General features: G+C 34.9%; 1 protein-coding gene across 1 annotated transcript in view; it reads left to right on the top strand.

Moving 5' to 3' along the window:
* Nucleotides 1–17,927, top strand: part of LOC132143510 (zeta-sarcoglycan-like) — a 340,116-nt gene that overhangs the window by 288,006 nt on the left and 34,183 nt on the right. The window contains exon 6 of the mRNA XM_059553779.1: nt 1,257–1,329. Within this exon, the coding sequence (XP_059409762.1) occupies nt 1,257–1,329 (73 nt within the window). The remainder of the gene's footprint in view (nt 1–1,256; nt 1,330–17,927) is intronic.

Genomic DNA, 17,927 nt, shown 5'->3' with positions numbered 1-17,927 from the left:
AATTGTTTTTATTTTATATAAAATAAATATTTTATAAAATATGTTGCATTCTAAAATTGCTATAAAATCAAAGCCATACGTCTAACTGATTTATGTTCCAAATTTGAAGTTGATATCACACAAAAAATGTGGTTCCTGTGAGATTTTGGTTGGGCACTATACCAAAAACAACCACTGGGTGACACCCAAACTCTATTGAAGTATTATAATGGACTTTTCTGTCACAAATCAATAATTTTCTTTCACAATATGACTTCTATTACAAAACAGTCACCAAATATGGAATCTTGACTGTCAGACCTTTCCAACGATATGTACATTGTCAGATTACAAAAAAAAGATTATCATTTAATGTATTCAATTTCAATATTAACCTAATAAGCTAATGCTGAACAACAGCTTTTTAAACAGGTAATACCCTTCCAACAAGTGTAAATATTTTTACTAGATCAACTTTTATTGGAGGGTGAGTTGATTTCCCATACTGCAGTCAGGCATGCAGTTTTAAATGTTGCCTGTGAGCTACACAAAGAACGGAGAAACAAAAGTCACCTCATCTAAATATTCACAACAAACACCCTTTCACAATGAAACCAAGAAATGAGACCTACGCTTTCGCCGCTTCTCCTCACAGCTTTTCAAATGTTTGTATTCCCCAGGATACGTTGCCCTTTTTATGGTTAAAATAATATGAATATGAATAAATTAATGACAGAAGTTTGATTTTAAATGAACTATTTCTTTAAACTGTTCTGAACATGATTGTGGGGAGAATGAAGAGGAATAAAACAAACTAGGACAGAAGGCACAAAGAAAGCAAGTATGGAAGCATAGTTTACTTTTATACTCACTTAACAAGCACATTTTCAAGAAAAATGATGCAGTGAAATGGGGGACATTTCAAACACTCCAGAAATAAAGGGAAAAGTCTACTGGTCTGCGGTGCTTAAAATTTATCACTTGATGTTTCACACCTTTGCCTAGTTCCTTTATTAGTGGTATATAACGTGTAACACAGCATCAGGTAGAGGATAAAAATTATTTGATAAGCCAGTGTTTGAGGTTGATATTTTTGATCAAAAGTAGCCTAGTAAAAACAGCAATAATGTGAAATGTTATTACAAGTCAAAATTGCTGTCAAGCTTTATTTGAAATAGAAAGTATACAACATGAAAGTTATTCCAACACTTTCTTTTTTTTATTTAAGTATATAACGTGTCACTCTTTGTGTTTTCTCTTTGTTTTTTTCTGTCTAGGCAACGAGGGAGTTGTGTTCAGTCATTCTTTGGAAACACCACACGTTCGAGCTGAACCATTCCAAGACCTGAAGTAAGACATGCTAACCTTAAGTATCACATTTTCATTCAGTGTGTGATTCACACTAAAGGCCAGATTTACTAACCCTTTTAGGGTTAAAATAATGTCGATGGGCTTGGACATTTCTGTTTCATTTTTAATTTTCAAATTAAAGAACAAAGACGCAACATCTCGTTTACATATCAACCAATGCAATATACCAAGCACAGTGCAAATTAGCGGAGTTGCAAATAAGCAGAGCCGATGATCATCAGGAGCAGGTGATCTACTGTACTTATGAAACAAGCGAAGAATAGTTTTTTTTTTGCCATTAAATAATGGTGCAAAAACCAATAATTTGATAATCGCAAACGTTAGTAAATTGTGTTGCATGATTCATTTTAATACGCTCTAAAATGTTGCGTCTGAAGTTAAAAAATAACTGTCCAAGCATTTTCAGCGCTAATTCTTCACTGCTTTTCTTTAGTAAATCCTGGCAGTACTATTTGAACTACAGAGGATGGAAAGATCGTAGAACATGATAAAAAGAATGGGAAGAGACACAGAAGGATAGAGGAAAGTCATAAAACATGAACTTAATGAATGTCCACTTCCTAATTGTCCATAGAAACATTATATCCTCAATATTCAGTGACAAACTGTCCTATTCGCACTCTGTTATGAGAAAGGGGACATGACCTCTCTTCATGCCCAATCCATCACCGGTGGATCAGCCAATCATATTGATCTAATCTCTTCCGTCTGCATTAGTCAATATCTGATTGGATGTCCAATAGGTCACTAACACATTGCGATGCTTCTCACTCCCCCAAACACAGACATTATCACTATAGGAAATTGTGTAGTTCCATGATGGATGGAGTCACTTTAAGTCCAAGTAGGCAGGTTACTGAGGGGAACCGAGAGCTTTTACCGCTCAGTTTGGTTTGATGGAGCACTGCTGGGTGCTTTCCAATCACTTATGAACTCACTTAATGCTAATGCACCAGGATCAAATCTACTTTCATTAGAAAAATTGGGGAAATTATTGGGTTAAAGAAGGGATACCTTCACTGGTAGTGTTGACCCTTTTTAGTTCCATTTCTTATCTTAATGGCAAACATTATTAGGATTTGAACCATTAAGAGGTCAAGGTTTGGCTAGTTAGCAAGGTCCGATTAGCCCCTACTGGTCAATACTGAAACAACACTACTTATGGGGAACTTGTTTTTCCATTTATAGCCATTCAAAAGCAGCAGTAAAGTTTCTACAGATGTTATAAAGCACTCATAGTCAGGTCAGAAGCGGTACTGCAGGGGTCTGCCAGTGATTGTTTGATCACATTGTATATATACGTGTATATTTGACTTCATCAAAAGCTAGAGCTAAGTTTCATACTTCCACCCACATACAGAACTGTGCGAAAGTCTGAAGCACATTAGATACTTCTCAAAAACATTTGTTTTTAGATGATTTTTATTTTTTTATTTTTTTATATATATAACTTCTGCTTTGGTGTGACAGTAGAAACAATTATTTTTAGATCAGTATTTCCACCCACTTGCAATATACAGTACTGTTAAAAGATTAAAAGTAAAGATTAAAGTAAGGATACTTTCACACACACACACACACACACACACATATATATATACATATATATATATATATATATATATATATATATATATATATATATATATATATATATATATATATATATATATATATATATATATATATATAATTACGGTCAAAAAATTGAGTAAATTGAACAAGTAAACAATAATCTAAAACAGAAATCTTGAGTGTGTCATTGACTAATAAAAGCAATAATTCCCAAAATCTTACCCAAGTGGTAATATATGAAAGTTTGCAAAAAACTATTAAGCAGCAGAAATTATTTTCAAAATTAATAAAAATAAGACATGTTTATTGAACCTGAATCAAAGATCACGTGACACTGAAGACTGGAGTAATTTCTGATGAAAATTAAGCCATTACAGGAATAAAAATAGATGTATTATTATTATTATTATTATTATTATTATTATTAGTTGCCACTGTTATTCTATGAATGTAGTCTTAAATCCCAGTTGCTATTGTTTCTTCATGTAATCCCAGACTGACTGGATGATGCTGAGATCAGATTTCTTTGTGGGTCATAGCATCTGTTGTTAGACTCCTTGCACAACAATCTGACTGGATTATTACAGTATTTGCCAACAGAATGTCTACTGGCACACTGAAGCAAAAGCTGAAATAATAGTTTTTGTAAAGCACCCAATATGCAAAGAATCTACACTGTACTTCATTAAATACTATGCTTTGTTTCTCTGTTAACTGAGGGTCCTTGGCCTTTATTAGCCTCATTTAAACAAACAATACTTCAAAATATTACCAATAAATCCACATATTCGCTCTCTGTTCTGTTATAAAGATAAAGGGCATTGTTGTAATTTCATCCCAGTCTGCAGTCTTTTTCACAGTAGAGAGCAGACGGTTTGATGAATGCCATAGTGAAAATCTGAAGATAATCGCACACTCATCACAACTCTTTCATTCTCTCATCTCTTTGCTTCTCTCTCACTATGAATTTCTGGTTGTTGTCTTCAGACAGAATCCAGCATTCCCAACCGACCTGCGTGCATTAACATTCCTTTAACATTTTGTTGGGATTAATGGCTTATTACATGCTTTACATGTTTTACTTCGCTTTCGACCTCATTAATTTGTAAATCGGAAGCAGGAAATATATAAATCAAGTTCACTTTTTCCTAATTATTGTTTTATCGAAGTGTGCTCATTATCACTGACTTTAACTGTTAATTGAAACGAGCCTACATAATGAGTAATGAGCCAGCTTTATGTCGTCCTTGGGGTATGGAATTTTTGTAAACGAATGTTTGTCCAGTTTCTCACTCCCTTATCTCTACCTCACCTTCTATCATCTCTCTGTTCCTCTTAGGGTTAAGAATTACGCAGTTAAAGTAAATGGAACATGTAATGACTTAATTAAAGTGAAGTGACATTCAGCCAAGTATGGTGACCCATACTCAGAATTTGTGCTCTGCGTTTAACCCATCCGAAGTGCACACACACAGAGCAGTGAACACACACACACACACACACTGTGAGCACACACCCGGAGCAGTGGGCAGCCATTTATGCTGCGGCGCCCGGGGAGCAGTTGGGGGTTCGATGCCTTGCTCAATGGCACCTAAGTCGTGGTATTGAAGGTGGAGAGAGAACTGTACATGCACTCCCCCCACCCACAATTCCTGCCGGCCCGGGACTCGAACTCACAACCTTTCGATTGGGAGTCCGACTCTCTAACCATTAGGCCACGACTTCCCCACTTAATAGAGTCTATTAAAGGCTAATGTCTTATAATATGGTCTCACAGAGAGTTCAATTGCATCCTGTTGATATACTTTCTCACAGGTTCCTCAGCAAGAGTTGAACAGACCACCTTCAAAGTTACACTTGAGAGAGGAGACTTTTAATAAGCTAATATATATACTATATTTTTAAGCCCAAGATTTGTATCTGTGTGTGTGTGTGTGTGTGTGTGTGTGTGTGTGTGTGTGTGTGTGTGTGTGTGTGTGTGTGTGTGTTAAAAATGCATTTGTCACATATATTTGCAGTGACCCCCTCACGCACACTCAGGATTTTAGAATCTCAATGGAGGCAAAAAAAGATGTATTTACAAACCAATAAACATTTATGAACAATCACCATTTTGCCCCTAGGCGGTGCACTTTACCTGGGGTTGGTCTAGTGCAGGGGTAGGCAAGTTCGGTCCTAGAGAGCCGCAGTCCTGCACAGTTCAGCTCCAACCCCTGAAAAAACCCCTCACCTGCTTGTACCGTAGTAATCCTGAGTGGATTGATACGCTTTTTCAGGTGTGTTTGATTAAGGTTGAAGCTGAACTCTGCAGGTCTGCGGCTCTCTAGGACCGAACTTGCCTACCCTGGGTCTAGTGGATTTATTTATTTATTTATTTTAAGTGGCTTTACATAAAAGCTTCAGTTAAATGGCAAAGTAATGAAATGCAATTTAGCCTTGAAGCAAATGTTAAAGAATGCAGAAAGTCCTGTTCAATTATTTCTAAATTATTTTAAGTGATTTGATGCTAATAGCAAATTATACCTGATCCATGCTACTTTGAGTGAAATGTCTGGTTAAGTAGTTCTAATTCTTAGGATAAAATATTTATGTGTTACTAGAGCTTACTAATGCATTTCTTAGTCATGATCATTTATCTGGGAATTTTTTAATTTCTTTCTTTAATGGGGTACATCACCTTTCTCACCGTCATGTTGTTCCAAAGCTGCATGCATTTCTTTCTTCTGCAGAACAACAACGAAAAAATAAAAATAATAATAATGATTGTTACTAATTAAACAATCTGGCCATTTTTCTAAATATATTTTATCCTTTTAAAGGACTTTAGAGATTTTATGCTCATTTTGCTGATTTGTTACAAAAAATCTCTCTTTCTATAAATGTATTTCCTGTATGTTGTTAGATAACACTAATAATGCTCATGATTTGTTAAAGAGGTTACTGAATATTTGAAAAATGCTAAAGCAACTTTCAGGACTTGAAAAGTGCATATTGTTTATCATTATTAATGTATTATTTATTGTTTGGAAAATAATGGCTTTAACATTTTCACAATACTTTCTTCTAGTATATGTTGGAGTAATATGAGGGTGGGAAGATTATGATATTATAGATTTAATTCAATTAACAATGTTACTAACCAGATTTTAAAAGTGAATGTGTGATTTTTTTTTTTTTTTTTTTTTTTTTAGGTTTCACTCTTAAACCTTCCCATACCACCAAACCTGTCCCTAACCTTACCCGTGTCCCACCTCAATAGCAGCAAAAATATTTTGCAATACAATATATCCACAATACATTGTACTTATTTTTTGGGAATTTTTATGTATTTCATATAATAGAACTATACACACACACACACAGTATATATATTAACAAATGTGCCACTGATACCGTTCATTCACGCTTACCACTGACTTTGTTACAGCAAATATGTTTGCTGTGAAACCCAGCAAATGACTGATACTTGCTCAACTATTCATAACATAGCCATATTTTGTTTCTTTAGACTCTCATTAAAATTTCACAGTCTTGTCTTATTTGGAAGCATTATAAATTTGCCACAGATCTTATGATCCTTCACACTGTTTTCTTTTTTTATTATTATTATTATACTGAGATGCTATTCTGGAATTCTGACTATTTTTTGACAAATGAGATTTATTTATTTTATTTTATTTTATTTTATTATAAATACATACATACATACATACGTACATGCATACATAAATAAACACAAACTTAAAACTATTCCAATAGTGATTATTTATTTAAATGAATGGCTCACATAGAATGACTCAAGGGAAAGTAAATGGCAGTATTTTCAAGTTAACTTTTGCTTTAATTAAATCTGTGTATTGCTGTGGGGTGCTGCTGTTTGAATAATGCATCCTAATATAATATTTAATATTTACAGTAACCACTAGAATAAGTAAATCACAATTCGTGTTGGCCTGTTTTATATTGACACATATTTTGTATAATAGAGTAGCATCCATATCACTGAAACAAAGCAACAGTGTTAACATCTCTCAGCATTGTTGGAACGCTATTCCAACCAGCTGCTACTAGCTTTCCATCTTTCATTCTTCTTGGCACATTTCTGGTAATTTGCTTTCATTTGTTTAGTTCGGTGCTTCCCTCTTGGTGCTGAGGTTTGAACTTGCCTCGGGCTCTCATTAATTAAACAGCAAATCTCCGATAAAGAAACATTACCACCGTTTGAGACGGCTTGGATGACCTCCATTTTCTCCTCTCATTCTCTCCCCCGCCATACAGCCCTCTCTTTTCAGACCTTTGTGTAGTCACTGTCAGCTCAGTTGGTGTTGATGAAGGGCACAGACCAAGTTTAAGTAGACTGTAATAGCCTTGCTGTTGTTTTCTACCTCTCTTGCCCAGCAGTAGGGTTTGGTCGTGCTGCTAATAGCCTAGTGAAGGGTGGGTAGGGTGAGAGTGCAACAGAGACTTGCCATTAGCGATCAGTTAACTCTGGCAGCTAATGCAGGGTATAATACGATGAGAACTGATCCAGCTGCCCTAGAGCTGATGAGAGAGTTTGGGAGTTTCACTCAGAGTCCACACTCATCTAAAGCCACTGCGTACACCTCTAAAAAAAATATATATATATTACCCCGGTTGATTTCCTTTCCCCCTCATTTTCACTAATATGTTTTTTTTTTGCACTAAAAACACCTTTCGTACCACCGCAAGTTGTCAAGTTCACTTTTAAATTCACGTGGGAGTCTGTTTCAGTTGTTTGTTTGGTTTGTACAGTACTAAATTTTTCAGACAAATTATAAAAAACATTGGCAAAAATGAATATAGTCGTCAACTTAATCATCCATTCATTCATTCATTCATTCAATTTTTATATTTTTGTTAGTCTCTCCTAAAACAGTGACTTCAGCAAAAAATAACAAAAAAAAAGGTTTTTTTTTTTTTTTTGACTGAAGCTTCTGTCTGAAAGATTTTAACAAGCAAACACACTGCATCCTTGTTTGAAAGAAAAGCATTGTGTCATGACTGCACAACTGCCAGTCGTTCAGATCAATACTGCTGGGCTGCAGCTCAGAATCACATCTTGAGGGCAGCACATCAAACGTCTCCAGCCCTTTTGTTTTGCAGTAATTATTCCATCCAGTGAAGCATCTTTATTTGACTGTGAGCAGGCATTATACACCTTAGAGCAGCTAGACTATTTACTTAGTTTATGATTCATTGTTGTATGGGCACATTTAGCACGTATAACACTGTAATAAGGGGGATAAAGGGCAGAACATGAACTACGATTATGGATACTGACCCAAGTAAAAATATTTATTTATTTATTTATAATTTAATCCATCACTTACAATTAGTTGACCCAGTGTGTTTATTATTATAAAATGAATAACAAAATGCAGGATTACTTTTTTATTCATTTAATTTATCCAGTGTCTTGTTATGAAAGCCATAATTTTGCCATTTGCCACATGAACACAGCAATGAAATAAAGAGAAGATAATTAACTGAAATTATTGATTTTGAACCAAATTACAAAGTAAATGAATACTTTAAATAATATCATATAAAATAATAATCATAATAAATCATAATTATTTTATTTTATTTTATTATTTTAATTTCTGTTTTGTACGAAGTTTACAATTATTAAATGCATTACAAAAATTGCAGGATCATTCCAATAGATGAGCACAGATGATTTTTTTTTTTTTTTGGAAGGTGAATGGATAACAAAAGTACAATATCACAATACTCATACTAATACTAATACTAATACTAATACTAATACTAATACAGGGTTACAGACCTCTGGAGTTCTACAGGCACTTGAAACATTAAAGAAAGTACAAATCAAGACATATCACCAAGTTTCAATCTATACGTTCTGAGTCGTAACTGTAAAATATGTCCAGAACTCTTCCCAAAGTGAAAACCCATCCTCTTTGAAACCATTTACTCTATTAAGCATAGATTTCGTAAGAAGCCATTTCTGTCTGTCTTTGAGTTCTGGTGCTTTCACTGTCTTCCGGTGTAAACACTTGGTGATTGAGGCTTGTCATCTAATAAACACAGTTGTTGTGTAAGAGATATTGTGGAACCATTCCAGCAACTTACGACATCTATAACTTGTTTTCAGAATGGTTTAAGGCTACATTCCCAAATCCAATGTAAAAAGGTTATTTTTCCAACTGGCACTTCCAGCACAAATTCATCAATTCCATCCTGTAGTTCCATCAATTCCATCCATGTCTTACTGGAGTTTGGTAGTATCTGTGAAGAAACTTATATTGAATGAACTTCCCTCTTTTTAACATATATATACGTATATATAGTGGTGGACAGTAACGAAGTAGCTTTACTTCGTTACTCTACTTAAGTAAATTTTTCAAGTATCTGTACTTTACTGGAGTAGTTTTATTTTGAGTAACTTTTACTTTTACTTCACTACATTCCAAAGCATAAAATTGTACTTTTAACTTCACTACATTTCATAAAACATATCGTTACTCCCTATAATATATCACGTGCTCCGACACGCAGAAGCGGTGTCTGATTCATCATGAACGAACTGAGTCTTTTCAAAATAGAACTAAATCCATTGTAAAGAGTGATCTATTTAAGCCCACTGAAATGCTCGAGTGCAGACGATGCAGACACATCAATTTTAGGTAAAAAAAAAAAAAATAATAATAATAATAATAATTAAAAAAAAAACAAAAAAAAAAAACAATAAAATTACACAGATTAAATACAATAACTCATGCACGTTCAAATTCCCCGCTGCCGTAATGTTAACAGTTTTATTAAAATGCTACCATCCCTATGTGACGTCTGTTTTTATATTGTTTATCAACAGTAACGTTTGGATTAACTAGACGAGTAGACAGACATGAATGTTTATTCATAACCGTACTGAAAATAAGTAAATATTGTTAGCTAACTATTGTTAGTCTAGCTAACAAGCTTGCTGGTGCTAAGTTGAGGTAATTTTTATAAATAATGTCCAAATATTTTTATTCAACCACCTATATATATATAGATTACATCTGGGGAGAAAAGAAAGGATCTGATGTTCAGAACATGGTAACTACAGTAATTATCAAAGTGGGAAGAGATGCACCCTGTTTGGCTAAGAGTGTTTTTACACCACAGACAAGGTTTGAGAAGGAAAAAATCCAGGGGCGTAGCCATCTTTTCAGAAGTGAGGGGGACAGAAATTATATATATATATATATATATATATATATATATATATATGTAGGCTATATAAAATTTCTTTAATCTATATAGCTTACCAATCAACAGTTTTTGAACAGTAATATTTTTTATGTTTTTAAAGAAGTATCTTCTGCTCACCAAGCCTGCATTTATTTGATCCAAAGTACAGCAAAAAACAGCAATATTGTGAAATATTTGTATATTTAAAATTTACAAAATGTTCCCTATTTGAATGTATTTTAAATTTTAATTTATTCCTGTGATCAAAGCTGTATTTTCAGCATCATTACTCCAGTCTTTAGTGTCACATCCTTCAGAAATCATTCTAATATGCTGATTTGCTGATTATCAATATTTAAAACATGAGTATTTTTTTCAGTATTCTTTGATGAATATAAGAATCCAAAAATTAGCATTTATGTGAAATAAAAAGCTTTTGCAACATTGTACACTATATATCATTCAAAAGCTTACAGTCAATATAATTTTTGTTTTTTGGAAAATAAATTATAGAAATGAACACTTCTACTTAGCAAGGACTCTTTTGTGGTTTCGAGTCTCAGGTCGGCAACACCATGACTAAGGTTCTCTTGAGCAAGACACCGAACCCCCAACTGCTCCCCAGGCACCGCAGCATAAATGATGCCCACTGCACCGGGTGTGTGTTCTCGGTGTGTGTGTGTTCATGGTGTGTGTGCACTTTGGATGGGTTAAATACAGAGCACGAATTCAGAGTATGGGTCACCATACTTGGCTGTATGTCACGTCACTTCACTTTAAATTGATCAAAAGTGATGATAAAGACATAATTTTCTATTTCAGATTATTCCAGATTTCTATTTCAAAATAAATGCTGTTCTTCTGAACTTTCTATTCATCAAAGAAACCTTATTTTTTTTTATTATTTCTGAAGGATTGTCTGACTGGAGTATTGATGCCTAAAATTCAACTTTGAAATTTCAACAAATTACATTTTGAAATATATCCAAATAAAAAACTGTTAATATGAATAGGTTAGTAAAAATATTTCACAATTTTTCTGTTTTGCTGAACTTTGGATCAAATAAATGCAGATTTGGTGAACAGAAGAGACTTCTATAAAAAATATTAACAAGCTTACTGTTCAAAAACTGTTGACTGGTAGTGGATACAATAGGCAACTTAAATTCTTCTCAAATTTCTAACTTTTAATTGGCTTAGAAATCTATTACTGCTGGACAATAACAAATAAAAAATCATTATGAAAAAATCATGAAAAAATCATGAAAATATAATTATATTTTCCTTTAAAATGTTCTTCCTAACTTCAGGCCTTATTATCATGTCATATATAGTCCTAACTGTGATGTTCTGTAAAACAACAAACTTTAAAATACTTTGTTCTTACTGGTGAAAATCAGATGGTCATCTCTGTTTTCTCTCAGGTACATCACAGTGTAAGCTTTCACAGTTAACATCACTCTCATCAGCGCAGTCCATATCAACAACAAAAATATATCTTCACTCCATATAGTGGTTATTTTGGAAAAAATCCCAGGTATTTTGAGCAGTAGGATTATTAAAAATATGTGCGAATATAAAATTGAATTAAGTAGCCTATATACAATTTCAGTACTTAAGTACATAAAAAATAGATTACTTTTTTACTTTCACTTGAGTAAAATTGAAAAAGGAGTACTTTTACTCTTACTGGAGTAATATTTTATTATATGTATCTGTACTTTTACTCAAGTACTTGATTTGTGTACTTCGTCCACCACTGCGTATATATATATTTACCACACCCCACCAAAAGTGCTGGACCATTTTTCTGAATCAATTTCATCACCAATGTCTCTCTCACAAATGGTCTTTAAACCCTCTGGAGTCGATTCACGTGTATGAGGCATTTTCTCCTGATAACCCCGAAATTAACTTAAATTGCACTTTCAGTTTTGATCATACAGATAAGAGCAATAACCAAAACTGCAAAGGGTCTACTTTTTTGTATACAGACATAATAACAACAAAACTTTGTGCATTTATAAAATAAAGATAACAAACAAGGTGTGGTTTCTGCAGCCTTTGTCTGTGGTGATATTCATTTACAAGCGCGTCAATAAAATGAACTGTAACTCAGTGAATACTCAACGAAGAGACATGAGAGAGATATCTATAGAAAGCTTGACATGTCTACTTTTAAACTAAACAAGTGCAGGATAATTCCAATAGATGAGCTTTCATTTTATTTTACTGTTTGCTTCACGATGAGAGGAATAAGACATAATTCACCTCAAAAAGATGTGATGTGGTTGAGGATTTTAGATTTGGATTTCCTCAGAAAAAAGAATGAAGCACTTTGTTCAGCAGAGATCATAAAAATGAGTAAGAGTATTACTATTCGCCCAGACAAAATTTTGGCATGCTACTCTTCCTGCACTTTTTGTCGCAGACCCATGAATGAGGTGTCAAATCGTGCGGCTTATTGAGGAGAGGTATGCTTTGACTTTTCTAAGCAATCAGACGTACGATAATTGTACAGCGGGTGAAAAAAATGGATGAAAATATCCCATAGACTTAACACTGAAAAAATTATCTGACATCATATCTTTGGATCAGGAATGCATAGAGGCTTGGGAGTGGGCTTTTTTGACTCGGCCTATCAAGCAGTCCATAAGTAGTGACATAACAACTTCATAGAGACGCCCTAGCAATCATTTTTAGCACCATAGCAACTGTTTAACAACATATAAAAGCTATATATCAGCAAAATTACTATATAGAAACACTGGCTCACCCTAGCAACCATATAGCAATATAAAGTACTTAAATCTTGTCTCCACAACATCACACAGACATCATGGGTGGCTACAGGGCTGAGTTTTGCCACTGCAAGCACCTCTCACATTTTCTTCAGGAAATGTACATTCTAGTTATTATTATTATTACAGAGTACTGTTTTTGTACCATTTAACCTGTAAATGTTTTAAATTTCCAAAACCATGATAATATGCAGCATCATACCAGTATTTTAGCACTAGCAAAACATTCCTACTTCCACTTTTACTTCAGTACATATTTCCGATGAGTTTAATACTTTTACTCCGATATTTTTTTATGTGCTGCATCGTTACTCGTTACAATTATAAAAATGTTACGAATCATTCCATTACAAACAGAACTGTAGATGGCAGGTTTGATGAAGCTGGCACATCATTGAGCGAATCAAGTGATTAAGAAGACTGCGCGTGCTGACCAGGCGGCAAGGAAGCTGACCGGAAGTTGAAGTCGGCCTGGTGCTGCCATCTTGTAGCAGAACTTCACTTGCGTTAGCATCCCATTGACCTTCCATTCATTTTGGCGTCACTTTGACAGCGAATAACTTTACATCTGAGGCGTTTAAAGACTCCATTTGTCCATTATTAATTTCTAAAGATACACAACAATGTATAAAGGGCTCCATTGCCTTCTATGTTACATTATGGCCCCGTAGAAACAGTTTTTGTAAAAAATAGGCTAACGATTGCGTCATAACCACTCGACTCTCTGTCGCATTACCGTACAGACAGGAGGAGAAGCTCGCAGGCAATTAACTTAATATGGCGTACTGGCATTACATTTTAAAATACTATACAAAATAATTAATCAGAATACTTACTCCTGCTCACTCACGCCAAAGAACTCCACGCTCAAGCTCGCCGTCTCTGCAAGATTAACGAAGGCAGTTTGCACGCACAGCCACTTAAAAGATTTACATCTGTCAGACAGGTTGCTGACGTCATCAAGCTTATTTTGAGTCTGCGCGTCAGAAACGGAAGTGCTAAAAATAGCTGAAACTGGGCTTCACTTGTCTCAATTGAGTTTCAATGGGGTCGCTGTGTCCATTTCTTTTACTGTCTATGGTGCTGACTGAACTGCTGTGAAGAGAGAGATGAACACCGAGCCGAGCCAGATAATGACTCGTTCACGAGTCAAGAACCGGTTGCATCGGTTTTCGGATCACCAGTAGTTGTTTCTGACAGTTCGATTCAATAAACCAGTTGAAGAAAACAGTTCACTGGATCTTTTGCGCTCGACGTAATGGCGTCATTGCCGTTGACTGCATGCCTTCGGTTTACTAGGGCTCATAACATTAGCACAGAATCAGTTCAGAATCAATCACCAAAAGAATCAGTTCGGTTCACGCTCTGTGTGTCGGTTTGCTTTCACGCTGAATCACACATGCGCAGTATTATCAGCTCCTCGGTTCTCGAATCGGACACGTCTGACAGAAACGGTTCTTGACCACTGATCTATAATATAAGTTATATATATAGATCAGTGTTCTTGACTCGTGAACGAGTCAGTCTGTTGTTCGTTATCTGGCTCGGCTCGGTGTTCATCTTCAGTTCTCTCTTCACATCAGTTCAGTCAGTGTACTGTTTGAGTAAATGAATTACCTCGGATATTGGTTTGTTTTAACTCAGAGGGAGTGTCAGCGACATTAAACAAGTTAACAGCTTAAGTCATTTGTGGATTAATGCGTATTGGAGACGCGAACCATTTAAAACGATTCAGTTCGATTTGGTGAACTGTTTCAAAAAGATCCGGTTACATCGAATGATTCGTTCGCGAACCGGATATCACAAACTGCTTTGTTTTGAACTGCAAAAAAATTCTAACTGACCCTCTGATGTCACATGGACTACTTTGATGATGTTTTTCTTACCTTTCTGGAAATGGACAGTATACAGTACACACAGCTTCAATGGAGGGACTGAGAGCTCTCGGACTAAATCTAAAATATCTTAAACTGTGTTCCAAAGATAAACGGAGGTTTTACGGGTTTGAAACAACATGAGGGTAAGTTATTAATGACATAATTTTGCAAATTGGGCGAACTAACCCTTTAATATGTTTTTTGTTTACAAAAAGTTACAGTCAAAGGAATTGTGATTGTCCTTTAGGTTAATCATTTGAAATAGTAAAAACAATATGTTCAAACTTTTGACTACTTTCTTTAATAACTAGCCTACATAACACAATACTTGTACTTTTACTTTCAGTACTTGAGTAGTAAATTTTCAAATAGACTACTTGCAATACTTAAGTACAAAAAATGTTGAATACTTTAGTACTTCTACTTAAGTGTGGTGCTTAAAGAGCACTTCAACTTCTACTCAAGTCATTTTTTTGATAGAGCACTTGTACTTTTACTCAAGTCTGGGTCTCTAGTACTTTATACATCTCTGATTCCAGTAAAGCCACCACTTACTGTGGTTAACATCTGCTGACTAACACTTGTAAATGTTAAGCAGTTGTCCACCAAGGAGTTGTTTTCAAAGACATAAAATCAGTTCCTATGTGGTATCTCACTCTCTGCTGTGCACACAAGCAGCCTTCAAAGGCAAGATCCTGACCAAAAACGAAACCCTCAAAGACAGAGATTTGATATGCTCTTCATGGGCAGGAATTCACACAGGCAGAACACTAGTAGCACACTGTGAAACAGTGTGTAATTAACACACAAAATCGATTCCAATAGTCATGCTGCTGAGCAAATGACTCAATACAAATAAATGCATGACACACAAATATCAGATGAAATAAAATGGCCACTTTTTTTTTTTAATTAGATTATTATTTTCTATCAATATTTTGACACTCAATAAAATGTATTTCTTTATTTAAAACAGTAATTTCCATGGGTGATAATTATCTGGAAGCTTACCACAGTGCATTCTGGAAATGCCTTATCAGCATCAAATACATGCTATGGTGCATTTACTGCCTACTGTTTGGAGAAGCCTTTCCATCAGAAGGGCGCCAGTGATGCCTAAAATGTTGCCTAGGGAGATTAGTCTCTCGGTTGGAGTGTTTAGAGACAAATTACATTTAAAGCTTTTGATTTGTAGGGAAATGATTAAAGGTCATTATTTTTATTCCTACAGAGAGTAATATGTCTCCACTAACATCTGCTACTTAGTCTGCTAACTAGTATCCCTATTAACCTTACATACCCTGTTTAGCATAATTGCATTTGTATAATATGACTTTATTTATTTATTTAATACTGTTTTTGTACCATTTAACCTGTACAAGTTTATTATTACCAAAGCCATACTAATATGCAGGATCAAGCCAGTAGATTAGCACTAGCAAAACATTATTTTATTTTTATTTTATTTTATTTTAAGATTCCAATCCCTGCTATTCTGTTTGCTCCTTCTTAACCACATAGACCCGTCGTAGCAGAATTGCAGTGTTTCTATAAACCAATTAAATAATGTTTATTTATTTATTTACAGTATATGCGCTATAGAAAATTTCCTGTACATTACCTGATATTTAAAAAAAAATTAAAGCATAAATTTGAGACCATATAGAAAAACTGAATATTTTAGGTGGTGACATTTTCAACCCTAAATGTCCAGCATTGCCGTGTTTTTTTTTTTTTTTTTTACCTAAATGAAACAGATTTTATTTAATTGCTAACATGTTTATCAATACTTGGTTTGCTGAGGGTTAAAGAAGCACCCATCCAGCCTGTGAGTTACACCAGCTCCAGTGAAAGCTGAACTGATTTGCAGGACTAAAAGAGAAGCTGTTTTGCAAACTGTGTGACTGAATACAGTTGCGTGAGGCTTAATCCAGATGAGACAGTCGGCACTTTTCCTCTCCAGAACATAATTGTGGATGGGGAGAGAATGAAAGAGCGAGGAAGATTGTTGAGGGGGGATTTGAAGGGGCTTTGTAGATTTATTGCACACCTGAATCTCCACAGCCAGCCGAAATAGACTTCGACCATTTTGGCATACTTGAGCAAATTACTTCTGTGTCTTCTGTACCACATTTCTCCTTATAAAGTAATTACACAATTCTATCATTCATCCAGTGAGTCTTTATTGTCTCACAATGTTTTAATAATACAAAGTGAACATTTGTTCACATGAATAATCACAGATTGATATTTATTTATTCATTTATTTATTTTTTTGTGTTTGTCATCATTTGTCGAAAGATATTGAAAGATATTGTAATGTTTTCTCATCCCCCCTCACTGTCAGAACTCTATTATTGTAAACCAACCAAAAAAGACCATTCTAAAAGTCTCAAACCAAGAGTAAGGCATTTAAATGGATTTTCCCCCCCAAATACCATACAACGTTTTATATATTTATATATCATCGTAAAGATCGTATCTCAGCCAACGGGCCCCAGTCCGGGACATTAACCATGGATTCTTATCTCTCTCCATCTTTTCAGCTAAAGGCCACAGTTAGACTCATCTTTCAAGCATCTGACAAGAATCATCTCATACCTGGCTTTTCCAGCTCTTGAGTTCTCATTCGAGATTACTTTTTTTTTTCTTTGCTTCTCTTATAATGGTTGTGGTTAAAGTTTGGGTAGAGCAAGACGGTTCTAAATCATAACAAAAGTGCAGCTGCGACCCTGAGCCCCTGAGTGACTGATTGTGCATGATCGTGCCTGGAAATTAAATTTGATTGACTTGAGAGTTGGAAGGCGTGAAGAGATGCTACTGAGGTGCTTCAATTATCATAGCACAGACTTACATGAGTGTCAGTTGCATAGGTAATGCACGGTTATACTTGAGATTCGTTGTAGATGTGATCCTGGCAACACAGCCCTCTCAAATCCACATAAAATTACCTTCCACTCATAAGGACACTGAGAGCATCCACCCCTTCGGACTTGACCTTCAAATCCATTGATTACCTTATCACACAGGGATTACTGTGGCATCTATAGTGCCATACCTCGCTGCCCATTCCTAATACTGTCAGTATGGATGAGTGAAGTAG

This window comes from Carassius carassius, chromosome 7 (genome assembly GCF_963082965.1).
Source record: "Carassius carassius chromosome 7, fCarCar2.1, whole genome shotgun sequence".
Lineage (NCBI taxonomy): Eukaryota > Metazoa > Chordata > Actinopteri > Cypriniformes > Cyprinidae > Carassius > Carassius carassius.
The sequence above is the reverse complement of the archived record's forward strand: the minus strand, read 5'-3'. Positions and strand labels throughout refer to the sequence as shown.